Source organism: Emydura macquarii, unplaced genomic scaffold (genome assembly GCF_026122565.2).
Source record: "Emydura macquarii macquarii isolate MOO-44397 ecotype Brisbane River unplaced genomic scaffold, CSIRO-AGI_Emac_v2 contig_3470, whole genome shotgun sequence".
Classification (NCBI taxonomy): domain Eukaryota; kingdom Metazoa; phylum Chordata; order Testudines; family Chelidae; genus Emydura; species Emydura macquarii.
The window spans coordinates 673,625-701,183 of record NW_027133607.1 but is presented as its reverse complement, the minus strand read 5'-3'; the positions used below and the strand labels follow the sequence as shown (position 1 = coordinate 701,183).

At 44.1% G+C, this 27,559-nt stretch overlaps 1 protein-coding gene across 1 annotated transcript in view; it reads left to right on the top strand.

Annotated features, from left to right (window-relative positions):
• Positions 1–789: 789 nt before the first annotated feature.
• Positions 790–27,559, top strand: part of DHTKD1 (dehydrogenase E1 and transketolase domain containing 1) — a 49,158-nt gene continuing 22,388 nt past the window's right edge. The window contains exons 1-8 of the mRNA XM_067534867.1: positions 790–970; positions 10,572–10,727; positions 12,641–12,852; positions 16,167–16,361; positions 16,656–16,925; positions 23,088–23,259; positions 24,822–25,020; positions 26,002–26,314. Of these exons, the coding sequence (XP_067390968.1) occupies positions 805–970; positions 10,572–10,727; positions 12,641–12,852; positions 16,167–16,361; positions 16,656–16,925; positions 23,088–23,259; positions 24,822–25,020; positions 26,002–26,314 (1,683 nt within the window). The 5' untranslated portion in view covers positions 790–804. The remainder of the gene's footprint in view (positions 971–10,571; positions 10,728–12,640; positions 12,853–16,166; positions 16,362–16,655; positions 16,926–23,087; positions 23,260–24,821; positions 25,021–26,001; positions 26,315–27,559) is intronic.

Here is a 27,559-nt window from a genome sequence, read left to right as displayed (position 1 = left end):
CCAACAAATTACTCATCCCTCCCCCTAAAGCATAATAGGACAACGGCTCTACAAAAACACCCTCCCTCACACCCAATTATCATTTCCCACAACACTCCCCCAAGGCCAAATATCCCTCCCCACATCTACCATGCACCCAAATACCCTCTCCACTCCCATCAAACATCCCGGCCTCACACCAGCCATTATTCTCCAAACTACCTCTCTGTTATTAGCCATGTGCCTTACACCCAAGCACATATGTACTCCCCTCCCCCACCCAGTGACCGCCCCCTGCAAACCACACCCCTCCAGACACCCGTCTCCTGACAACTAAATGCCTCCCAGCGCGGCCCTTCCCACGAGACAAGTACCCCTCCCCCACGACACACAAATCTAACACTTCTCCCCCCACGCCTTTCCCTCACAAACATCCCCTCCCCCTCAAAACACCCCTTCTCCCACAAGCCAGCCAACTCCTCCCCCATCAATTCACATACTCACAGAACCTCCCCCCAATCTAGTACTCCTTTTCCCCCCCCCCACCAGACCACAGAACCCGTCCCTAAATCTAGCACTTCTCCAAACACCCCCTCCCCCAACCACTCACCCCTCATCAAATCACACATTCCCCTCCCCCCGCCCCCCTTCAATCTATTTCCTCCCCAGCACGCTCCCTCGCGCTATAAACGGCGACCCCCCCCCTGGCCCTTCACGCGCCTGCCGGCGTGGGCGGGGTTAACCGTTCTCCCTCAGAGCCAGTCCGCAGTGGGGGTGTCGGCCGCGAAGCCCCGCCCCTGCCCTGTCAGCCACGCTGAGCGCGCGATGGCTGCGGTGGTCGCGGCGGTGAGGAGCCTGGGGCTGACCGGCCGGGCCAGGCCGCTGCGGCGCTGGTACCGCACGGAGCAGGGGGTGTACGGCTACAAACCCCGCAAGGCGGAGAACGGGGACGCCCCGGAGCCGAGCAGGAGCTGCGCGGGGGGCAGAGCAGGTGGGGGTCGCCCCCTGCCCCAGCGCGTGGGGGTGCGTCTGTCTGTCCGGGGGTGGTGGTCTGTCTCTGGGGGGCCGGGGGCCGTGCTGTTACAGCGGGGAGGCTGCCAGCGGGCCGGTGGTCTGTCCTTCTCTCTGGGCTGCGGTTGAGTCACAGCGTCGTCTGTCCGTCTGTGTGTCCCTGTCGTATTTTGGGGAGGGGCCGTCTGTCAGTCCTTGTTTGGGGGGTGGGGGGAAGATGCGCCCCTATGTCTCCCCAGGGCCAGCTACTGTGTTTTGATTCACTTCCTCGGGGCAGGGTCTGCCTTTGCCCACCTTCTACTGAGGGTCTGTCTGCGCTGTGAAGGGAAGGTGTGATTGTGGCCAGGAGTGCACCGTCCCGTGTTAGCTTTGTCCTAGCTAGCACAGGGAGCAAGAGCAGCGTAGATGTGGCACCACGGGTTTCAGCATGGGCTAGGAACCCGAGGAGGTACCCAAGCTCCCTTGGTGCTTGCAAACTGGAGGCATGGCTTGGGTGAGTAAAGACATGCTTGAAAGATTTGGGTATAGTGTCCCACTGTTTATCCACCGCCAGAGCCTTTCCCTTCAGGAACAAATGCCAAGAGTGGAGAAGGACTTTGTCATGGGGGAGGCAGCAGGGAAAGGCTTGGGCAGCTCTCCCTGCAGCTGGAACCCTTCCTGGCCACAGGGAAAAGCTCCAGCAGCTGGGGGAGGAGCATAGGAAAAGGCTTCTCTAGCTCCCAGCTAGTCTAGGGTTGCCAAGCCTCCAGGATTGTTCTGGATTTCCCAGGAATTAAAGATTAATATTTAATTAAAGAATATGTCATGTGATGAAACCACCAGGAATATGTCCAACTAAAATTGGCAATCCTACTTGCTGCTGAAACCTTTCCATGCTGCAGCAAGGAGCCTTTCCTTTCCACAGTGAAAGGCTCCAGCATCAAGGAACTACTAAAGGTTTTTCTTAACTGTCTCCCACTCCCCCGTTTTCCATGTGGAAAGGCTCTGATGGAGGAAGGGAGCTGAGAAGGTTTCAGCCTTTTCCTACTGCCTCTCCCCTCCCAGAGACTTTCCATCAGGAAGCTGCCAGAGCTTTTCTATCATGCTCTCTTCCCACTGCCAGAGCCTTTCACTGTGGCAGGTAGCTATGCAAACTCTGCACACCTTTGCCAGTTACATAATGTAGATAGCCTGAAATGATAAGTTTGTACTTGTGTGTGTTGCACAAATAATCCCATGATACATGGTTTTTATACAATATATGACTATGATTATTTTTCTGGAGATGGCAGGAGATATTCAAAACCTTTGGAAAATCAGGTCTCGGAAAGTCCAGGGGAGCTGGGCTGCCTGCTCAATGGCTTTGAAAAAACTTGGCTACAGGCACTCAGGAGTCATAGGTAAAGCCAGACAATCATATAACTTCAGTGCCCTCTGAGATCTCTGCAGGAATGGCTGAGATTTCTGTGGCATCTGTACGACACACTCAAACCCTTCCCTCCAAGGATAGCATGAAGAAGTGGCTTTTGTAGTATTTACTATACCATTCCTGTCTCAAGGGAGAGTGTTATGTGACTCTGTGTATAAAGTATTTCTGTGGCAACGTTCAAAAGGGGGAAAGAATTGCTCAAGTTGACTGGCCATATTAAAAGAAAGTAGTCAAAGGATAAACTTAGTGTAGCTGTTTAGATAAGAAGAAGGCTTTCTGACTGTAAAGGGGATGTGGAAAAAAGCAGTTTTCCCAGTAAGGCAGTTATGGCAGAGTCATTTAGTGTTACTGGGAGGCAAGGTTAGATGGGATTCCAGAGCATTCACCTATTAATCATTCATCTTGATTGGTTCTAATGATCTTGGAAGCACCTCATTTGATCCTATGAATATCTCTGTCTGAGAATCTGGGTGGAAGAAGTTATGGAAAGCTAATTTGTGTGATGAGAGTAGTGTCCTTTGCCTGTTCAATGGGCAGATATTTTAGTATCAATTTATACTGGTCTCAAAGATTCACTCTAAATGATCAGCAGTAAGACTTAGTCTAATCAAATCCTGCAGACCAAATTGAATTTTAGAGTATTTCAGTGAAATAACTCTCATGGAGTAAATGTGCACTTGGAGAGTTCCTGCTGCATACAAAGTACATATTTTACAGGGCTTGACATTGTATTTGACATACATGAGACTGAGTGGCTTGGCTAAAGATAAGTTTCTCCTGTAGCAACATTATGGGTGCCCTGTAACAAGATGTTAAAATAATAATTATTAATAATTCATGCTAGTTTTAAAATACAACATATGACTTTATCTGAGACTCTTGAAGGTGTTGAGTATTATTCCCACGGTACATCTGGGGAAACTGAGACATGAATTAAATTACTTGTTCAATGTAACATGGCAAATCAGTAGAGGAGGAAATAAATCTCCCAACTCATAAGCCCTTACTCAGATCAGCAAGCCCCCTTCTTCATATGCAGGGAAAGACCGTTCTCTACTGCTTTTTAAATTTAAAATTAAATTATTTTCTCTGCAAGAGTGGAGCTGGGAAAGTGATACTTTGCAACAGGAAAATATAGCTTTGTCAAAGGGAGACTGACCAGTTTTGACACATGCAGTTTAAGGAAGTACAACAACATAATGGCTAAAATAGTTTGTTTGACAAGAGTATTTATTTGAGGTTAGCAAACAATCTTACATGTAAACTGAATTGTGTTGGTAAACAAAGGATTTTAGCCTCAATTACTGTTTGTGCAGCATCATTTCCGAGGACAAAAAAATCACTTTAAGCACAAAATGTAAACTGAGCCATTTGATACACTTGAAACAGACCCCTCCTTGTTGTTTCAATGGTTAATGGTTGATGCCTCTGGTCTGCGGTATAAGCTTGCATTTAGTAATATTGTGTACTTGATTTCAGGGTCAACTTAATTTTTCAGACAAACTTTGCAAATGTGACAATTTCTGACCTAAAAACAAAAACGCTAACTTTTAGACACTGCTGATGTCTAATTGCAAATCCAAGACTATATGGGCTATGAAATATCATTTTTATTTACATTTATTGAATTATATAGTTTTATTTTAAATGAGCTGGATGAATAATTCCAATTAACTTATTTGAATTTTTATTTTCTGTTGATAGATTGTCCTTGAACAGATAACCATTTCCTTGTGGGGTTTTTTGTTTTTTTGTTTTGTTTTTTTTTAAAGTAATTGTTCAGTGAATAATTTCAACAGCTAATGCTGTTTGTAGCTTGTTTGCATGGAAAAAAGTGTGATGGCATATTGTCTAATGATGAGTAAGGAACAATTATGTCAGTCAGGTCCCTGTATTCCCTTTCTGGCTTTGCCATTGACTAGATGTGCAATGTAAGTTCTATATGAAGTGTCAGCTGGATTTTTAAATTTATCTGCCTTTTGCAAGCTCTTCAGTAACAAAGACTCTAAAGTTAGTTCTTAGCCAATAGTTCTGTTGAAGGTGCGCAAAGCAGAATCCTGCTCTGAATCCCATCATTCTCTTGATATGGCAGAGCTAAAAGGAGTAAAAGCTTGTTTAAATGGTTAAATGTGTGGGGGGAGAGCCCTGCTGGGATAGGCTCCTCACTGTCAAGCGAGGGCTGCTTAGCTATGGCTCCCCCCCTCCGGCCTCCTTGTGAGCAAGAACTGCCCAGCTGCTCTTGCTCACAAGGAGCCTAGCTCAGCTGCAGCTCTCTCCCCCTGCCCACCCACTCTGCCCCCCAGTTGAAACAGTAATTAGCCATTTAAAACGTTTAAACAGCTGATTACCATTTAAATGTTTAGGCTTTTACATCCCTAATGTACATACATGGAGTGATAATGGCATAGAGCAGCGGTTCTCAACCGGTGGTGGTGGTACTTCAAAGAAGGCTGGGTGGTACTTGACCTGACTGTACCTGACCCGAGTGGTACTCAGGGGAAAAAAGGTTGAGAACCGCTGGCATAGGGAGTGTGCTTATAAAGTTTGCAGACGGTAACAAGCTGGGAGGGGTTGCAAGTGCTTTGGAGGATAGAACTAAAATTCAAAATGATCTGAACAAACTGGAGAAATGATCCGAAGTAAACCGGATGACATTCAACAAGGACAAATGCAAAGTACTCCACTTAGGAAGGAACAGTCAGTTGCCCACATACAAAGTGGGAAATGGCTGCCTAGGAAGGAGTACTGCAGAAAGGGATCTGGGGGGTCATAGTGGATCACAAACTAAATATGAATCAACAGTATAACACTGTTGCAAAAAAAGGCAAACATCATTCTGGGATGTATTAGCAGGCGGGTTGTAAGCAAGACATGAGAAGGAATTATTCTGCTCTACTCTGCACTGATACGGCCTCAACTGGATTGTGTCCAGTTCTGAGCACCACATTTCAGGAAATGTGGACAAATTGGAGAAAGTCCAGAGAAGAGCAACAAAAAGGTAGTGTTTTCTAGACCTTGAATCATATCAGGAAAGATTGAAAAAACTGGGTTTGTTTAGTGTGGAGGAGAGAAGACTGCAGGGGGGACATAAGTTTTCAAGTATATAAAAGATTGTTAGAAGTAGGAGGGAGGAAAATTGTTCTCGTTAACGTCTGAGGATAGGACAAGAAGTAATGGACTTAAATTGCAGCAAGGGAGGTTTAGGTTGGACATTAGGGCCTGGTCTACACTGACCATGTAGATGGATGTAATGAGACTTACGTTGACCACCTAAAGTGTGCATCTTCACTGACATGTCAGTTCGGCCGACCTAAATCGTGGTAAAATTCAGCTTAATAAAACCACCTCCACAAGTGGCGTAGCGCTGAAGTTGAATGTGTGTGTCGAATGAGAGCCAGTGAAGGCAGAGCTCAACATAAATTGATGTCATTGGCCTCTAGGAGGTATCCCATAATGCTCCGTTGTGACCGCTCTGGAGATTCGCACTCTACTGCACCATGACCATGTGGACAGGAAACAGCCTCTCCCCTGAAGCCCCAGGAAAGTTTTTTGAATGCCCATTTCCTGTTTTGTCAGCGTGGAGAGAGCTTTGTAGCTGGACTGCTCATGGCGACTGCATGCTGCACTCCAGCATGGAGTCAACCTGAGGTCTTGGATCTCATCAGCCTCTGGGTCGAGGAGTCTGCTCTGGCTCAGCTCAGAGCCCGCAAAAGAAATTTGGATATTTAGGAGAAGATACTGTGTGGTATGATGGAAAAGGGCCACAATAGGGAAGCGCAGCAGTGTCGTGTTAAAATCGAAGAGCTGAGGCAGGCATATCAGAAAACTAGGAAGGTAAATAGTCGTTTTGGCTCATCACCAAAGACATGCTGCTTTTATGAGGAGTTGCATGCGATTCTCAGCAGGATCCCATAACTGTACCACCATGCAGCATAGATACCTCTGCAGAATCCCAGTCCAGGATGAACGAGGAAGACTTTGTGAAGGAGAACAGGCGGCAGGCGAACAGGTATCCATTCTCCCAGATATCCAGGACCTGTTTGTTACCCCAGAACTGTCCAGCTGGACACAGGATAGCGTGACTGATGCTGGGGAAGGCACATCTGGTGAATGTGTATAGCAAATCGTGTTTCTGTGGTTATAGCCCCAGTCTAGCTTCTTATATCTGTGAAATAAGGAGTTTGTGTTTTTGTGGGGAAGGGTTTCCTGGGTGTTGGTCCGCTTAAGCAGAGGGTTATCCCTGGAACAGACTATTTATTTGCAGAGGAATATTCTGAGAATCCTTAGTGGATATTTCCAGGAAACTTTCATGTAGGTACTCTGCAATCCTTTGCAGAAGGTTTCTGGGGAGGGCAGCCTTATTTCTTCCGCCATGGTAGGACACATTTCCCCACCCCTCTGCTATGAATGAGCAGGCATCATTGCGGAACACAGCATAGCAACATAAGAGCCAGGCCCGTACCTAGATGCTTGCAGCAAATCTTCCCTTTCTGCCAATGTTACCCTCAGGAGACTGATATCACACATCATCTAGGAAAGATGGCACATATTTACAGTAGCCAAACAATATAGTCACTGTATGTTATTCCCCTGCCATGGACAGTGTCCTGAGCCTCAACACAGACAATTCCTAACCATGACATTATTGGCATGGGTGTTGGTCATCCGGAAACGGGTGCCCCTATTTTTTCTCCAGCGACACTTCACCCACTGTCCTCCAATCCCTTTGGACCACCTCCTCCCAAACCAGTCTTTGGGATGGTAAAGGGGATCCCAATGATCCTGCTACTTGGTTAAGTGTGGATTGGGGAGTTCAGTGCTACGGAGACTTCCCTCTAATGGATGCAAGGGCCCTTTACTTACGAGGGCTGGAATGGCACTCCGACCCATGCAATAGGTACAGATTGGGATGCAGGTCTGGCTTTGCCTTGTGAATATGAAGGGGAGTTCTTTCTACATTGTAACATTGCTTTTCATCCATGGGACCAGCTAACAGTGGAGACTTTATGCTTTGCTTGCCTTACAGTGGACAGCTTGGCCTTCACCCCAGCTTCTACTCCTGCAGAGAGCCTTTCCCAGATTAGAAGGTGGGGGGGGGAGGGAGAAAAACAACTTGGGATGACATGTTCAATGAACTAATGAACACCTTCACGGCTACTGACATGGAACTTGGAATCTGGAGGATGTCATTGTCAGAAAAACTGAACATGGATGTGGAAAACAGAAAATCAGCCCAGGAGCAGGAAGGTGCAACACAAGAGGAGATGTTGCATATTATAAGGGATCAGTCAGACATGCTGAAGCATTTGGTAGAGCGCCAGGAAGAGTAGCAGCAGGACAGACTCTCTGCAGTCCCTGCAAAATGCTCAACCAACAAGCTGTTTCCCAGCACCCACCGCCAAGTGCTCTAGGAGGAGGTTGAGCAGGGTGCAGTACATACTCCACTCCACACCAGTAGAGGGGAGCAGAAAGAGGCAACAGCTTCTTTAAGAACTGGGAATGTGCGTGCTTTGCTGTTTTCACAGTCATACTTTGTTCTGGATTCCCTAACAGCCTTATGAGAATGTTAAATTATCATCCTTGCCCCCCACTGTAACGGATCACCAATAAAACTTTACTGCTTTAAAAAACATTACTCTTTATTCATTGAGAGCTTGGGGATTGTTGGCGGAGGAAGAAAGGGAGGGGAATGATGATTCGGGGTGGGGGATGGGAAGGGAAGGCACAGCACTGACAGACGTTCATTGCAAAAATGGGTTTTCAATCCTTGCCTGAGGCGCAGCGCTCCACAGTTTGCTCTCAGTGTCGCATTGGTATCTGGCTGCTCAAAATTTGCGGCCAGCCTATCAGCCTCCATGACCCAACCCTGTGGGAACTTTTCACCCTTTGTTTCACACACGTTATGGAGCACACAGCAGGCAGAGATAACAGGTGGGATGTTGAGTACACTGAGGTCTAACCTAGTGAGCAAAGAGCGCCATCTTGCCTTTAAGTGGCCAAATGCACTTTCCACCATCATTCTGCACTTGCTGAGCCTATTCTTGAAACGCTCCTCCTTGCTATCCAGGTGTCCGGTGGAGGGCTTCATTAGCCCGGGGAGCAAGGGGTAGGCAGGATCCCCCAGGATAACTATTGGCATCTCATCATCCCCAATATTTATTTTTTGGTCAGGGAAGAAAGTGCTCGTCTGCATCTTTTTGCACAGACCTGAGTTCCTAAAGATGCGTGTGTCATGCACCTTTCCAGACCACCCCACACTGATGTTGGTGAAACATTCCCTGTGATCCACAAGGACCTGCAACACCCTTGAGAAGTGTCCCTTCTGGTTTATGTACTCTGTGGCAAGGTGGTCTGGTGCTAAGATAGGGAGATGTCCTATCCCATGAGTTTGGGAACCCCATTGTGGCAAACCTGTCCACTATGTCCTGCACGTTTCTCAAAGTCACTACCCTTCTTAGCAGAAGTCTATTGATGGCCCTGCACACTTGCATCACAGCAGCTCCCACAGTGGCTTTACCGACTCCAAATTGATTCCCAACTGATCAGTAGCAGTCTAGGGTTGCTATCTTCCACAGATCGATGGCCACTCGCTTCTTCACTGTCAGAGCAGGTCTCAAGCGAGTATTCATGCACTTCAGGGCTGGGGACAGCTATGTGCAAAATTCAGTGAAAGTGGCCTTTCACATACGAAAGTTCTGCAGCCACTGCTCGTCATCTCACACCTTCATAATGATGCGATACCACCAGTCAGTGCTTGTTTCATGGGACAAGAAGTGGTGCTCTGCTGACTGAAGATGCTGCCTGACAGCATGCAGCAAATGGGAATTGTTTTGCTCTATGGCTTGTAGCAGGGCTGTTTCAGTAACATCGCAATTTTCAGCATTGCGGCTCCTGTCTCAACCCTGAAAATACTGCAGGATAAGTCAGGAGGTGTTTGTGATGCTCATAATGATGGCGCACAGATGAGCGGGCTCCATGCCTCTCTGGCAACGGTGTGTGCGCAGCAGAGAGAGGCTTGGAAAAATGGCATGAAAAAGCTTTTGTCTGTTTTGGACAAGAGGGGAGTTGCATCATGGGAGGACAACAACCTTCCCAAAAGACACTGCAGGTAGTTGCACTTTGGGATAGCTACCCACGTTGCACTGCTTTGCTTATCGATGCAAGCGCGGCTGGTGAGGACACAAATTCCCGATGCAATACACTCCTCTGACTTTGTAAGTTTGGTGGGTGAAAGTCGACTGAAATTAAATAACTTCACTCCACAGTATAGACATACCCTAGGAAAAACTTCCAAACTGTCAGGGTAGTTAAGCACTGGAATAAATTGCTTAGGGAGGTTGTGGAATCTCTATCATTGGATGTTTTTAAGCCCTGTCAGGGATGGTCTAGAACAGCATTTCTCAAATGCAGTCACCGTGGCCACATGTAATCACCAAGCGGTTTTCCTGCAGCCACGACAACCTCCTGGGCAGGGAGGAAGCAAAACGTCTCCTCCCTGCAATGCCCAGGGGGGCAGCCTTAACCTCCGTCTCTCCCTTCAGCCTTGGGGCTCTTGCAGTGGGCTCCTTGCTTCTGCCCCTACAACCACCCAGCTTCAGCCTTGGGACTCTGGCTCTGGGCTTCAGCCCATGACTGCGGGGCTTCAGCAGGGTCGGCCTTACCAGGCGCCATGGTCAAGGGCAAGGAGTGGGGCGAGCCTGGGGTACGAAGCAGTGGAAGGGAACTCGGTGTAATAAGGGGTGGGGCAAGCTATGGGACTCGGGAGGCCAATGGGGAGTCCAGAGAGGTGGTGGGGGCCAGGGGAGGCAGCGGGGGCCAAGGGGGATCTGTGGGAGGCAGAGGGGGCCAAAATACAACTGTATATTTTTATTATTGAGTCTGCAATGAAACATACATAAATTACAATGATTTAGACGTATATGTGCATATTTATTTGTTTTTCCCAAAATTAAGCATTTTAGGAAAATTTGTCAGAGCGGCCACCAACAAGTTAATGATAATGCTTAGTCATGCCTTGAGTGCAGGGGACTGGACTAGAAGACCTCTTGAGGTCCCTTCCAGTTCTGTGATTCTATGGTTATATGCAGACCAGTATTCTGACTGCTAAACGGATGCTGAGACTATGTTAGGAGTGCATGTCCTAAATATGTTCTTTGTTTGCCCCTTTGTTTAGCTGATCATGAGCTTGCTCGTTTAGTAACTGCATACTGTGAACATGGCCACAAAGCAGCAAAAATTAACCCTTTGTTTGCTGGCCAAGCTGTGATGGATATGGTACCTGAAATTCGAGTGCTGACAGAAGTGCTTCAGGGACCTTTCAATACCACAAGTAAGTCTGCTTCCTGATGCCCAGATGACTTGGATGTATTTGGAATCTGTCTGACAAAGGAAATAGTTGAGCTTTTTTTCCCCATATGATGAAAATGAGGTAATATTGCAACACTACTATGGCAATCTGTCTTCATGGGTTTTGGTATGCTGAAGGATTTAAGAGATACAGACAGCTATAGGGAGCAAAGATAAAGTTTTCAATATCAATTGCTGCTAAAGCTTCAGTAGCACTTTTAAGTGAGAGAACTTTCTAGCTGGGAGTGCTGATAAAAGTGAGGTTCTGCTTTGTTCAGAAATAACTAAAAATCTTAGGACTAGGATAAGCAGGAACTAAGTGTAGATTCAAATCCCAGCAAACATGGAAAAGCTTAGATCCTGAACAAAAGCTTAGATCCTCCTCAAACCCATTTCTAACTATAATCATGGAAATTTAAGATGGAAAAGACCTGTTAGACTGCTGATCATCCACTCTCCTGTGAAGGATTGTTTCCTGTAGCATTTTTTTTTCTGGTGCTTTTTCTAATCTACTTTTAAAAGACACAAATATTGAAATTTCCACCATGTCCTTCTGGGAGTTATTCCACAGCCTAGTATATCTCACTGCCTGGTAGGTGTTTCCTCAAATGCATTCAAAATTATAAATGTTCTCAATACAACCCAGGCATTTATTGAAGGGGCCATGGCATGCTAATCCTATTGTCTAACCAAAGGCTGGCTGTAATGGAGCATGTGGAAATGAGTGCTCCACCAGCTCCGCAGTTTCTGCTGCCTTAGGCATTCAGAATCATCCACTTCTCACTAATCATTTAGTCACCCCTTAAATTTTTCTTACCTTAAATGTTTGCCTGCAGTATCTATATGGAAGAGCCAGGTGTTGGATTGCTGTTTAGAGAGGTAGTTCTTGGAAAGAAAAACATTTTATTATCTAAATATAATTATTTTTATTATGCCAGTTATGGTGGCAGCTGAGTGCCTAGCTTATAACATTTCCTGAATTCTCATCATAACTCTTGAGTGCTTAGTTAACTCTGTAATTGCTATATAGCTTTCAGGTTACATATTAATAATATAGTTCTGTGGCACTTTAAAGACTAACAAATTCAATATTTGCAGACATAAGCTTTCGAGAGACTTCAGCTGTCTTCTTCAGATGCAGTAATACGGAAAATAGGTAACACAGAGTCATCTTATAGATATCCAGGTGCATTGAGAACAATGGGGAAGGTGGAGTCCTTCACTTTTAGCCTCTGTGTTACCTATTTTCTGTATTACTGCATCTGAAGAAGAGAGCTGAAGTCTCTCAAAAGCTTGTCTGCAAATATTAAATTTGTTAGTCTTTAAAGTGCCATAGAACTCCCGTTGTTTTTGCTGTATACAGACTAACACGGCTACCCCTCTGGAACTATTAATAATATAGAGTAGTATACTACATTATAAAGCACTACACTAAAGAGGCATTATGGTCCAGTGGCTACGGCACTGGTGTAGAAGTCAGAAGACTTGGCTTCTTTTCCTGGCTCTACCATTGACTTCTTGTGGCCTTGGATCACTGTCCGATCCTGTGTGTGCTTCATTTTCCCCATCTGTGAAGTGGGTATGTTTGTATCTATTTCTTTGTACTGCAATAGTGCCTGGGGTCCCAATCATCAGAGTCTCATTGTGCTAGGTGCTGTACAAATACATAGTAAAAAGACAACCTGTGACTGAAAAAGCTTACAGTGATACATGCCATCCTTTGTAAGTTGTTCAGAGACTTCTGAATGAAAAGTGCTGTAGAAATCTTAAGTATTTTTATAAAGATTCTTGAGAACTTTAGCTTCAAATGAAGAATAGAGGGACAAGAAATGAAATTGTATTTTCAAACCATTAATCACTTTGCTAATCAATATCACTTTGTTTTGTTATCCCCAGAGCTCCTGAACATGGGAAAGGAAGAGGCCTCCTTAGAGGATGTGTTGACGTATCTTGACCATGTATATTGTGAACATATTTCGATAGAAACGAGCCAGCTGCCAAGCTTGGAGGAGAGACAATGGTTTTCTAAAAGGTTTGAGGAATTGAAACAAGAGACATTTACAACAGAAGAGAAAAAGCATTTGTGTAAGGTGATGCTAGAATCTCAGGTACACCATATATCTTTCTTTATATTACAGTAGTGCCTAAGAGTCCCAGTCATGGACCAGGACCCCATTGTGCTAGGCACTGTGTAGGCTTTGCTAGAGCCCTAGGCATAACTAGCAGTATGAACCAAAAGCTGTGAATCAGAGTAGGCCTGGCCTTGGGGGAATAGTAACTCACTAGGTGTCAGCTAACCAAATAAGCACATTCTTGACTGGAGAGGATGGTACAAAAACACACACATCTCTCAAGTAACTAAGCAAACTCATTCCTCAGAGATGGTACAAGAACACACTGGCTCTTCGTAAAGATAAGGAGGGGATGATAGGATAATGCAGAGGTTTTCAACTGGGGGTACTTCAGAGTACCGCAGGGGGTACACGGGCGACTGCAGCCCGCCTCCCGCTGGAAGTAGGGACCAGGCTGAAGGCGGAGGGCTGCAGCCTGCCTCCTGGCTCCACATCGCACCGGGCAGGAGGCGAGCAGTCCCTGTGGGGGGGCCTTGGGTCACGATGCGCAGTGGGGACGGAGGGCACAGGAGGCTCCCAGCCAGGGGGCTTAGGCCACCCTGTCTGAGCCAGCGCCGGGCTGAGGCTGGAGCAGGAGAGCTGGGCGCCACACGGCAGGTAAGTTTGGGGGTGGGGGGTGGTGGAGCCTGGGTAGGTGCAGGTGGGTTGACAGGTAAGTGTGGGGGCATGGGGCGGAAGAGCCTGGCCAGAGACGGGGAGGCGGCGGATCCCAGCCAGAGCCAGGTGCTTTAAGAACTACTGTTTGAAATTCTGTCGTAACGTAATAGTGTCAGTTCTATTGTGATACGCTAAGAAAATGTGTTTATTTTAGGCCATTATGCCTTTTATTGCAACCATGGTAATATCAGGTAAAGTGAAAACCATGAAGGGGTACTTCAGGTGAAACTTGGGACTGTAGGGGTACAGTTTCTAAAAAAGGTTGAAAACCCCTGGGATAATGGATTAGGATGTTTTGTTCAAACTAGCAGGTACAAGAATAAGGGTGGTACTTATTACACTCCAGATGTTGTTAATTAACTTGTTTAAATGTATGAAAAGAGAAGTCCTAGATTGTCCTGATCTAGGGGACAGCATCCTGGTGTGCTGATTGAACTGGTACCTTGTTGCGGGCATACATGTGTGAATTTACTTTTAGCTCCTATGGGGCACAAGGACCGTACTTTGTCAATAGTAAACCTGGCTGAGTGCCTTCGCCACCTGTGGGCTTTCTTATGAATAACATTGAGGTCTGCTGAATCAACGTGCTGCACTGTTTGCTACTGCAGCTGACATCAGAGCTCCAGGAATAGCAACACTAGTAACAGTACTGCAGCATCAGCAGCACTCCACAGCACTACCAACACACCGTACAAACACATGAGAGAGACAAAAAATAAAAATCCAAAAACCAGACTCAGTCTAACCCAATAACTTAGTCTACATAGAGGTGCATTTGAGATAGGCAAGATCTAAGTTTTGTCTGATGGATGCGGTGCAGAAATGAAATAATTCTACTTGGAGAGAGTTGTTCACATTAACTACAGCAGCAATTCTTAAAAGAAAACTGCAGTGCTTCTACTCTGTTAGTAGTTGATTGTTTTGGAAATGGTTTAACTGGGAAAAGGTGTCTGGTCAGTATCAGACCAAAAGGGCTTCTTCAGCAAAAAGAGGGAAATCATGTAGCGTGTTTGGAAGAAGGAATCCAGCATGTTCCAGTGAAATTATCTGATTCCAAGGACACAGATGAGGATCCAGGCAGCTTGTAAAAAAGAGATGCTCTCAAGCTGGTGGTCTGATGACGTATTAAATATAGTTGCATGGGAAACAATGAGGTATTGCTCTCAAGGAGACTTCAGGCACATGTGCTGCTGTTCCACTGCTCTGTGTTTCTCTTCCAGTTTCACCCTCCCCATCTGTCAGTTGTTTCCCTCACCATCAGCTTCTGGTCACAATCTCTCTCAATAAGGAATATTCAGGAGGGAAGCCATTTATTATTTAGCGAGAAGGTAGTAGAATGGGGGCATGATCAGGGTTCCAGCAGTGTTGCTCTGGCAAAGTTGTTGTTTGGGTAGTGCTGCCAAAGTGTGCCAAAGGGCTGCCAATGAGCCCTTGCCTCATTCCCAGTGTGTTCTGTAATGGGCAGAGAGAGGCTCCTTCCTGCAGCCCTGGTAAGGTGTGTGCGCTGAGTGTTTTATGAGGAATCTAGCCAAATATTTTCATAATGTAAAATTCTGTGGTTTTCGTCTTACCTTTTCTCTTGTTCATATATGGGCACAAAAATAGTTATATGAAGGTGTTCCTGCTTTTAGCTTTCATTTGGCCCAAATAGGGAGAATGTTGAAACTTTCTTTTCTCTGTGCAAATGAGTTTTATGTGTTTCATTGCTTTTTTTTTTTTTTTTTTTTAAATGCAGTTGTCAGGCTTATTCCTTCAGTAGCTGTTTCATTAAGGGAGTCTTGTTGTTAACATAGGGGTTTTCTTGGCCCTATTAAAACCAATGGCAATTTTCCCTTTGGCTTCAGTAGTACCAGGGTTGTCCGTGGGATCTAGAAAGAAGATTGTGTAGGAACTGTTGCTCCTGCTGCACTTCTGTGTGCATGTTTTTAAATTCGAGGCTGCTGAGTATTGGCTGACTACAAGCAGATGCTAGCCAGATTCTGAAGCTGTTGCTCAGTCCACCCTTCTCAACTACAGTTTTAATCTGTTTTCAATCTATAGTTGTAAACACTGCAGGAATTTTTAGCACTTTATAAGGTTTCTCCTAGAACTTTGTTGCATAAAACTAGTGAGGGAGGGGGAAACTAGACATAGAAATGCGTGTCTTCACCTCTCCCTTCCACCTCAACAGTTCTTACGCCTGAGCACCAAGGACCTTGTAAAATCATCATCAAAATAATATATTGCACTTTAGATCTGAGGACTTGTTAAGGAGTTCACGAATGCTAATGAACTTGACTTCCTAATGCCCTTGTGAAATAAGTAACAGTTTGTTAGTAACACTATTTACAGATTGAACAAATTGACCCTCTGTGCCTCCTTGCACATTGTGTCATATTCCTCCTATGCCTCCCGATACATGTATGTATTGGGTGCAATGTGTGATCTCACGTCCTAACATACGACTAGACACTCAGTCATAGCATCTTGTATTTTATTGGGTGTGATGCTAATAGGTGAGGAAGGTCTTGCTGAGCTGAGCTTGGATTTTGTCCAATTTTTATACTCAGCATAGAATTGTATAACTGGTGATTTTATAGGAAGTCCAATATTGTGTTAAATGCCTTGTAGTCAGACTCTGTTGTTTCTAACAGGAGTTTGATCGCTTCTTGGCCATCAAGTTTGCCACAGTGAAACGATATAGCGGTGAAGGAGCAGAGAGCATGATGGGTTTTTTCCATGAGTTGTTCAAGATGTGCGCATACAGTGGGGTGACAGACATCATTCTTGGAATGCCTCATCGAGGAAGGCTTAATCTCCTCACTGGGCTGCTTCAGTTTCCACCTGAGGTAAGGGATGTATTATCTCACTAGCTGTGGCTTGCTGTTTACTCAGATATTTGTGTAATTATTTTCTTGTCAAATAAACTGTCTCATTGCCAGTGCTTGAGTACAAAGTGATAAATTGACAACCTATATGAATGCATGTTTCTTCCTGCCATGGGCTCTGCAGATCTCCCTGTGAAGGTGACCCAAAGTGTGTGACTTAAAATAAATAAACAAAACCTTCTACAAAATTTATAGCATAAATACAAACCATGCTTCCTGTGCATTATGTAACTAATCTTATTTCTTTCTGTGTAGCTGATGTTCCGTAAAATGCGTGGTTTAAGTGAATTTCCAGAGAATTCACCAGCGATTGGGGATGTCCTATCCCACCTGACATCCTCTGTAGATCTAGACTTTGGTTCGCACTGCCCTCTTCATGTCACCATGTTGCCTAATCCCTCACATTTAGAAGCAATTAATCCAGTGGCTGTTGGCAAGACACGTGGAAGGCAACAATCTCTGCTTGATGGAGATTACTCGCCAGACAGCTCCGCGCAACCTGGAGACAAAGTCATCTGCCTGCAGGTATTTAAAGACCTCAGTTAGAAATTTTCCCAAATAAGAATATGAAAGATGATAATTGGTGTAAAGATTGTTAATCAATGGAAAGGTGAAAAGCTAGGATTATTCTCTGTTAGAAAAAGGGAGATTGCCAGGTGACTTAATGCAGCTGGCATCGTTTTTAAGAACCCCATTTTTATGATTTCCAAGCCAATGATCTCTTATCTGAACTTTTTCTAGTAGTTTTCCTGCTGATAAGAATGCTTTAAAAGATGCACACATCTGGTTTACCTAAAGGCCATTTTTGCAGTTTAAACAATTATGTTCACTCATGGTTTCTAATCAGGGTGATTAGAGTTTGAAATGGAACCAAGCAGTTCAATCTCATCATCAGCCTCTGAAAACATGTCATTAGAGAAAAATGAACAACAAACACTGCAGTATGTATTAACCATTGGAGTATGTGGTTGTGGTGAGGGGGTGTTTCAACACTATACTGTCCAGGTAAATCTCTTGACTACCAAAAGTGGTTCTCGCTCCTTCAGAACTGCATCCAAATTATGAAAAACATTCAAAGTTAATAAAGATGTTGTTGTTTTTTCTCCATTCTGTTAAGTCCAAAATTATTAGGACTCATCTCATCTCAATGACTTTTAAAAACAAGGAGTAAAATAGAGAATTGGGGAAGAACTATTTTTCTGCCAAAAGTAATGAACATGGAGGAAGTTAGTGGGGAAATGATTGGAATGAAAGAAATTATTTAGTTTGCTTCTGGAGAAGGAGATTGATGGACTGTTGGAAAAAGCGGAAAGGTGAGGGGTAAGATAACATAAAAAACGATAGACTGTTGGAAATGGATGGTCTCATTCATGTTTCCAACTGTTCTATAAAACAGTGCAGTTTCTTGCACTTCTTGAACTTTTTCCAGTTGAAAAAAACCCCCCAAAAACTTATTTGTATTCTATTTGTTTGGTGAAACATGGCCCTGAGCTTACTAGCCTGTTCCTCCCCTTGCATTAGCTAGTGATCACTCTGATGAGAAGTTCAGGTTCCAAACTGAACCATGTAACACTTTTTTTTCTTGCACATTCTGCAAAACTGGCAACACTGAGTTACCTGGAGTTTACAGAGGATGTGGAAAGCTCTTGTTTGTCTGGCCTTTTTGTGATAGCCCTTCTTGTGGGGGCAGCAAGAACACTAAGCTGGGGGAGTGGTAGATACCCTGGAAGGTAGGGATAGGATACAGAGTGACCTAGACAAATTGGAGGATTGGGCCAAAAGAAATCTGGTGAGGTTCAACAAGGACAAGTGCAGAGTCCTGCACTTGGGACAGAAGAACCCCATGCACAGCTACAGACTGCAGACTGATGAGCTAGGCAGCAGTTCTGCAGAAAAGGACCTGGGAATTGCATTGGATAAGAAGCTGGATATGAGTCAGCAGTGTGCCCTGGTTGCCAAGAGGGCTAATAGCATATTGGGCTGCATTAGTAGGAGCATTGTCAGCAGATCGAGGAAAGTGATTATTCCCCTCTATTCAGCATTGGTGAGGCTGCATTTGGAGTACTGTGTCCAGTTTTGGGCCCCCCACTACAAAAAGGATGTGGAGAAGTTGGAGAGAGTCCAGCGGCGGGCAACAAAATGATTAGGGGCTGGAGCACAAGACTTATGAGGAGAGACTGAGGGAACTAGGCTTGTTTAGTCTGCAAAAGAGAAGAATGAGGGGGGGATTTGATAGCAGCCTTTAACTACCTGAAAGGGGGTTTTAGGGAGGATGGAGCTAGGCTGTTCTCAATGGTGGTAGATGACAGAACTAGGAACAATGGACTCAAGTTGCAGTGAGAGAGGTCTAGGTGGGATATTAGGAAAAATTGTTTCCCTAGGAGTGTGGTGAAGTATTGGAATGTGTTACCTAGGGAGGTGGTGGAATCTCCATCTTTAGAGGTTTTAAAGCTACGGCTTGACAAAGCTCTGGCTGGGATGATCTAGCTGAGGTTAGTCCTGCTTTGAGCAGGGGTTTGACTAGATGACCTCCTGAGGTCCCTTCCAACTCTAATATTCTATGATTCTAAGAAAAGTCAGCTATGCATCTCATAAACTTAACAATGTGTAACTTTTTCCTCTCCTGCAAAACTAAGGTGCTAGGGAAGCAACCAACCCCTGTTTGTTCTTTGTTGTTCTTGTTAAACTAGTATTGGTCTCAGATCTTCTACCCACTGCTGTTCAACACAAGCCAACTCCTCTGTGGGGGATTGCTGTCAGGTGTAGAATAGCTTTCTTATATTAGTGATTCTGTGGTGTTCTTAACAAGGCTTTGGGTTAGGCACTAAAAATAAAATGAACATAGGACTACAGTGGTTATTAGTCAGAGGCATGCAGCCAGTCGAGAGGAAGGAAATAGGTATAAAGCTCTTCTTTTTTCAGAGTCTTGGCCTTAAAGCCTTGCTTTGGGCTTTTGTTGCGCAGCTCCCTGCAAGTTGTTTCCTCTCCCTGGAGATGAGTGTAGAAAATCTCAAGGCTGGCTTGCTCCAATTCTTTAAACAGCGTGTGTCAGTGAAAGAGGGAGTTAAGGACTGTGAGCTGAAAAACTGACAACTCTCAGGCATAAGAGATGGAGAAGTAGTAGGGATATTTACAGGTGTTTACCTCCCAAATGGACCCTTCTACAATCTTGGGATATAGAAACTCATCCAGGAAGTTTGTGAAGGAAGATCTGGAGATCTTGGCGACCTGGGTTCACTGTTACTGTCTGCCATTTTAGCTGTACTGCTTCCCTTTCACCATCTATAAACGGCAATGAAACAGAGAGAGAAGGAACCAGCTGCCAACTCCCATGCCAGATGTTGTCTGCCAGAAAAATCCTATGCTATATGGCTGGGTGGTCTCTATAAACATAAACCTATTTATCCAGGTGTCATTTTATGGAAACAAGTAGCCTAGCCTGTTTATGTCCAGGCATTTCAAAGTACATCCTAAGAACACAGAATAAGTTTTTTTTTGTTTCCTCTCTCCCCTCCCTTCCTCTTCAAACCTTGTAAATTTTAGGAGGACCCTAATGCCATGGGCAGAGTTGGAAGTGATGCTCATGTCTGATGCTGGTGAGACTGCTTTTTGTTTGTTCCCTTAGATTTTTTACCAGATTCCATTACCCAGCTCTGTCCACCTCTCTGGTACAAATAAAGCTTCCCTGCCCTTAGCCCTATGTCACACATGCCATAGTAGTTTATTTTCCATTAGACACCCTACAGCTGCTAATTTTCCCATTTTAATTTGGGGTAGAGGAGAATGGACAAAGTTATTTCCCATAGGAAGAGCCTCTTTTCCCCTTCCATAGCCTAATCACCTTGACACACACAGTGTACACTTTCTTCTTCCCTTCTTCTAAATAAAACGACCCCTATGTAATGAAGCTTTCACTAAGGGCCTACCTTCAGTAGAGACAGGAAGGAAGGACTAGTGATTAGGGCATGAGCCTGGAGCTCAGGAGACCCAGATTGAATCTTGTGTTTTGCTATAGACTTCCTGTGTGACCTCTGGCAAGTCAATATTGTGTCTCTGTGCGTCAGTTTTACAAATGGGGATAGTAGCATTTCCCTAGCTCACAGTGGAGTTGAGGCATTCAAGATTGTGAGGCACTCAGATACTATAGTAAGGGGGTAGAGCAGGGGTGTCAAACGTGGCCTGAAGAGGGGAGAACGCGGCGAGTTTTGATGGCGGCAGCTCTGATTCCGCAACCTGCTGCCGAGAAGAATCGCCGCCTCCTTCCCTTTTCTGCGGCAGCTCATGGAGTCATAGCTGCTGCCGAAAATGGGAAGAGGCGGGGAGTTTTTTCGGCGGCATGGATAGCACCGGGAGTTGCCGCTGAAAAAGGGAAGATGCCCTGAAATATTCGGTGGCGGGTATAGCTCCTAGGTCTGGCCCATCTCAGGTACAATTTATTAAAATGTGGCCCGCCATCATCAGCGAGTTTGACACTCCTGGGGTAAAGCATCTAAAATACCTAGGTTAAATAACAGGCAGCCTCTTGCCTTAAGTGACCCTTTGACATGGTTTCCATTATAATTTGGACCACTTATTAAAATGATGTCATCTAGCTGAAACCCTGCTTGTAGAATTCACCCTTCCTCTGGTTACTTCCAAACAATCCCTGACAATGACAATTTATTTCAGAGGCTTATAAAAATGCTTCAGAAGAGCAAGCCCTTTGCCTTTGGAGTGCACCAGATAGCTCCACGTATCTGGTGTTCAAAAACAAAACAACCCTGAGGCATCGTCCTTTACAGCATCTCCCATTCCCTTCCGGTCCATTTCCAATCACAAAAACTGATTTCTCCCCTATTAACTTGCTCTGGAGTTCTCAGAAACAAGCATAAATTTAATACCAAAATGTACATAAGAGAAGTTTGCTTGCAGAATGGAGTTGCTGCTTTCCTTGGTGAAGAAGAGGGAGCACTCTGCTTTTTGTACTCCTTGTGCACAGATTAAAGGGACCTTTTCTGTGGCAATAATTCAGTCATTGTTTTCTGTGGAAGACCCTTGTTAAAATATTAGCATCAAATCATTGAGTATAACTTGGTTCAACCTTTAGTTAAAGACCAAGATTACTAAGCAACTTGCTGGTCCACTGAGTGATCATTTATCACAAGTTTCACTGTATGTTATTACTTCCTGTTTTCTTGTATCTTAATTGGACTGGAAGACCTAAGAAGCTTTTTCATCAGTAGAATGAGATGTCATGGCTGGAGGCTAGCTGATTACTGAGGGGAAAGACTTGGGAGAGGGTGTAAGACTTAAATTCTCAAGTATCAAATGTCCTGTAACCTTATGTGCTGGGTTCTGAGGAGCTTTTTTTAGTGACACACTTGGAAGGTCTTGGAATGATACCAGAGCATTGTCCGACAACCCTTTTCAGTCGCGTTAGTGTGTTTACGTGAATAAAGCTGATGCCGTTCAGAGGGACCATGCGAAATGGAGACTTTTGGAGAGCAGCAAAACAGCTGGAGCAAAGAGGTGCCAGAAACTTACCACATTTCATTTCTAGATACATAGAGGGAGCGTCATGGTCAGGAGTGGAAATGGGACTGGGTGCTGGGGATCTCTCTTGCAATGAGTAACCGTGCTTCTCTGTGATGCCCCCTGGAAAAGATGAACTGAAAAGTTTTATTAGAACTACTTAGAATCCAAAGGTTTCAGGTCACCAGGGCTCCACATGTGCATTCTCTTCAGTTGTGATGTGGATGGGTTTGTACCTACAGAGTATCAATTGAGTTCTGAGTCCATGGACCCCAAATCTGAAAGTAAGACCCTCACCTGGTTTTACCTAGTAGTTTTATAAAGCTTCTGATTTTTAATGATTTTGATTACAGAGAGATTTGAATAGAACTCCAGTGTTGGGTCAATGCGGTCTGAACCACCCTGAACTCTGGGCAAGTTTGGATTCAAGCTCTGCAACTGAAGACAGTCTCTAGTTTCAGTGCAAACCCGTAATTGAGCCTACCGTCTTCAACTTTTTTAAAAACATGGGCTGTATCATGTTTGTAACATAATAAATAAATGTTTTTATTTGTCATTTTGAAGCGTACCTATAATCTCCTGTTTGATTTAGGATTTTCAGTAGCTCTCCATCCCTTTTAAAAACTTTTTTTATCTTCTTTCTAAATACTTCATTTATGTCGATTTTTATCCCTTTTTCATCTTTTAATCTTTCATATCTCTGTCCTCTGCCTCTATTTACTGAAGTGCAGGCAGGTGGAAGTCGTGTGTGCTTTGGCCTGCAATGTTTAATTTTCAGGGGTGTGTGGGAGCAGTGTATCATAAGGTGACTGGTTTATTTTTGTTCTTTTACTGATCTTTTACTGAAGGTCTACTACAGACCGTTACTGTCATATTGCACCCACCATGTTAGGTTATTATGTTGTCTGTAATGATAAAGTATATTCTAAAAGATTATAGGTTTCCTTCAATCAGATAATGGACCAGCCAATGTGTAGCACAGTTGCTGGCCGTGACCCTACATTGAAGTTAAAAGATTATATAAGATCTCTCAAATCGGCATTGGAGTAAGTGGCTGGTATTAGAGCTGTATGATCACTCTGAAATATCTTGTGTAATGGAATTTTTTTCTCATTGTGACACCTCTTTCAGCAATGGCTACTAACAAATCCTTTTCTGTCTCAATCTATAATTTAGGTTCATGGTGATGCTGCTTTCTCTGGTCAAGGGATTGTTCCTGAAACGTTTACGCTCTCTAATCTCCCACATTTCAGAGTTGGTGGAAGCATCCATTTGATTGTTAATAATCAGCTGGGTTACACCACTCCTCCAGAGCGAGGAAGATCGTCGCTATACTGTAGTGATGTTGGTATGTATAAGACAAGTGGTTATGTAGCCTATGTAAAATAAATTTAAACTCCAGTGTGAATGTCTAGTACATGTTCCTCTTTGGGCTTTCACAACTAGTGTTCACAGGTCCCAGGGAATCTTTTTCCACACTTACAATGAATTAGTTAAATTGGACTTGCATTTCGTTAATAGAGTAGAACACACTTTGCTGCTAATAATTTAAACACAAAAATGTTTACTAGGCTATTGTGAAGTTATAAGTAAAATAAATTAAAAATGTTTGTGACAAGTGTTTAAAATATGTCATGATTATAATATGAGATTTTAAAAAATGTTTATTGAATTTAATGAATAAGTGATAAACACAGTGGGCCTCCCAAGCATTGAGTTACCAAGGTTCTACTGTATGACTGTATCTTCGTTGCAGTTATAGCATAGCTGGTGGACTTTTCTGTTCAAGGAAGTGATTGAAATATGAGATTGATGTCACTACTTGAATAAGATGAACAAAGCATCTTTTTCTTTGTTGTTCACAAATTTGTTTTGATTAGCTAGATTGTATATGCTTCATCCGTTCCTGTGTGCAGATTTAATTATATTCCCTATAACTAAAAACATATTAATATCTTGGACATTTCACACTAAATCTTTGTTTCATGGCTTTATCAAACCAGATGTTATAGAGTGGATCCATGAAAACTGATAGGGAAAGCAAGTTGCTTTGCCTTTTTATCCCTGCATTGGTTTTGTGGCTCACATCCCTAGATTTCCTTTCCCTGTTGTGTATTGCTTATGATATGGCTTATTACCCATCTATGTTCCTGGAGGGTAATCAGCTCACAGAACCATGATACTCCTGGGATTCTATGTGGAGAGAGAAAAATTGACCAGAAGGGCCAGGGAAATAGCTGTAGCATGTTAACTTCCCTGGAACATCTAAAGGGAAGTACAAGCCAACAGCTGGGAACTAGCTAAATAGCTGCTTACACCAAGTTGCTGACCAGAGGGAAGGGAGCACCAGTGTGAGTTTGGGGTTTTCTTCTGTTTGTTTAAAAAGACTTTGATTGTGACAAACCTGTTCTGGGTCTGCTGGGAGCAGCCTAGCATGAGTGAATTAGGGGAAGAACTGCTTCTGATGAAGGAAACGTTGTATGGATTTCAAAGTATCCCTGCTTCAGGTTAAAAACTGTATTTTGTTTCTCTTCTGGAGTAAGATACAACCAAAAGACTGTACCAGCCTGTAAGGGTTTTAGTTTCCATACAGAATAAGAGGATCCAGGGACTGTATGCACAAAACCTGTTAGAAGCTTACTTCACTCTGGAACCGTACCATGGAACACATCTGCACAGGGTTGAGGCAATTGTAACTATCAAAAAAGAATCTTCTCCCTGCTCACACAGGCAGGATCTCTAGCTTTTTCTTGTTTTTGCCTCTGATGCCCTGAGCAGAGATCCCATGTTGCGTTCTAGAGGGCATATCCCATGTGCTCATATTTCCTGTGATTGCAAAGGGTAGGGAACTCTTGGTTGGATCTTGCCCTGAGTTTGACTCATAAAGCCATATTTTGAACCTCTGTTTAGGTAAGATAATTGGGTGTGCAATTATCCATGTGAACGGTGATGATGCTGAAGAAGTCATCAGAGCCACGCGATTAGCTGTTGAATACCAGCGCTGCTTCCGCAAGGATGTGATTGTAGACTTGCTGTGCTACAGACAGTGGGGCCACAATGAACTTGATGAGCCATTCTTCACCAATCCCAGCATGTATAAAATTATCAGGTAGGGTAATGCTACATATAACTCATGCCTACATCAGCTTCAGTAATGACCAGTTTATTCTCAATCGTAACACAAGCCTCTATATGAAGTGTAAGGTCCTTGTTTACACTTGCACACTCTGTCCTGCTCTCCACAATGGTGCACCAGCATCTCTGTTCACAGCCGGGTAAGTGCTAGTGTGGACATGGCCATGCTCTTTTGGAGCACGCTGTCAAGACATCTTGCATATTAAAGAGAAACTTGGCATTACTGATGATAGTGTTAGTGCTTGAATATGCAGTTTGAGGCGCCTTTCCAGAACAAATTTATATATTTCATCTGCATTTTAAAACAACCCAATAGCTGTCCTTGATTGGTTCCCCTCTGCTCATGAGCATCCGTGGGGCTCAGGACACAGACAACTGGTTGGGGCAGGTTTGCAGATTAGGGCTGACGGCTGTTGGCAGAGCTGTGTGTGTGGAAGGTCACGCAATGCCTGCTTATGCTTTATCTGGTTCCTGCCAGTTCAGCTAGATGCTTGTTTTTATGAGCACTAAAACTTACCGTAATTTTATCCCCACTCCAAAAAGGAGCATGTTTTTTAAAATATGCTAGCCAGTATATTCTGGCACTTTAGATGTAGTGTCCATGGAATATTCACATTGGTGGAAGAGAATGCTTAGATTCTAGTCTTCTCTCAATTTGCCGTGACTGTATCATTGTTAGGTTGTGACTCTGATTGTGAGTCTTTCTTTTTGACCAATAGCTGCCAGTTACAGATACTTTTTCCAGTAATAGACAATATAGCGTACATTGTCCTAGAAAATTTCTGTCCCTGGCTGTTCGGAGGGCTTCTATCTGAATGATTGTAACCCAGCAGATCATTCATTCCCATTTTCGCAATGAGTTTATATGGCCATCTAGCTGCAACAGGGTTATATTTCCTTGTTACTACAGTGATGGCACAGTGTACCTGTGTGGGGTTTGACTTCCTCCTGACAGATCGCGTAAGAGTATCCCAGACATTTACGCAGAGTGTCTGGTAGCTGGTGGACTCATGACTGAGGACGAGGTATTGGAGATAAAGACTGCATATTACTCCAAGCTGAATGATCATTTAGCCAACATGATGATGTATAGTCCCCCTTCTACCAACCTGCAAGCTCACTGGAGTGGCATGGTGGAACCCTCTGCTAGGATCACCATTTGGGATACAGGTTTGCCTGTGCCACTCCTGCAATTCATCGGAGTCAAGTCTGTGGAGGTGCCTGAAGAACTCCAGATGCACAGTCATCTCCTGAGGACACATGCACAGGTCTGTAAGGCTTAGTGGTGATCAACTTCTTATTCTATCACTCAGACAATAGACATGTTACAGGAGAAATCTAACATCATAAGCATGCAACTAGAGAACAACAGTCTTCTTGTAAAAGAAATAATTATTCACTGGTGAGGCTGATTTGACCTTGTAAGGATTGAACCACTTTTTTAATGTGTGAGGAATACAGGGTAGTCTCTCCAAAATTATATCACTTTTTTATTGATGGAATAAAGGAAAAAGTATTCAACAAACTTGTCTTGGGCCTTTGTAAACAAGTTTTATTGTATGTAAGAGAGTCTGTCTCTCATAAGATACTATATTCTATTACCAGTCCCCTGAGCCAGTTACCTACATCACCAGTATAAATGTGCCCCAAGTTGTTAGTGACCTTTAATTACTAATGTCTGATGGCTAGTATGTTGCCTGTATGAAATTATTTTATTAGTCCAGTTCTAAGTGAATGCATCCACATAACAAAATTAATGGCATTGACTTGATGGGCAGTTTCAGAGAGGCCAAGAGCTGCATGGGCAGGAACACTGACCTATTCTCACCCCTCTCCACATCCAGGTGCATATTGGAAGGGCAGTATTTTGTGTGGTTGCTGTCTAATCTGTTTAGTAGCTCTGGAGACTGGAATCCTCCATCTGGCATCTTTCCCCAGCACTAACTAAATAAACAAAAAACTGATATTAAAAGCACAGCCTGTGCTCCAAGGAGTTTAAAATCTAGGCCCTGCAATTGGATCCGTGATTCACTGATGATCTGCATGGACATTAGGGTCCACCACGTGGAAATGATCACAGGATCAGGGCCTAACGTGACTGTCAGCAATGGCCTCACCCCCAGTGTACCCTGGTGAACTTAGGGTGGCCCCCACTTCATTTACTACTTTTGATTCCTTAATAAACTTAAAAAAAAAAAAAAAAAAAAAAAAAAAAAGCTCCATCAAATCCAACATCAGACCTCCTTAGAGTATGGTTTGAGCTTAAAGTTAAAAAATAAACACAAGTCTTCCCTTCAGTCTTCAGCTGGGCACAGCCCCAAACTCCCTTGTTGTCTCAGAATCCTTCCCACTTTAGCCTTTCCTAGCTGAAGGAGTTCTTGTCTCAGGGTCTTTCCTGCAGGAGCCACTCAGTCTCTGCACTCTTGCTGCTGTTAGAGGGGAGTCACCTGATCCATACCCAGATGGTTCTTTTTAAACCCCACACCTCATCCCAGGTGTGGCAGGCAGGGCTA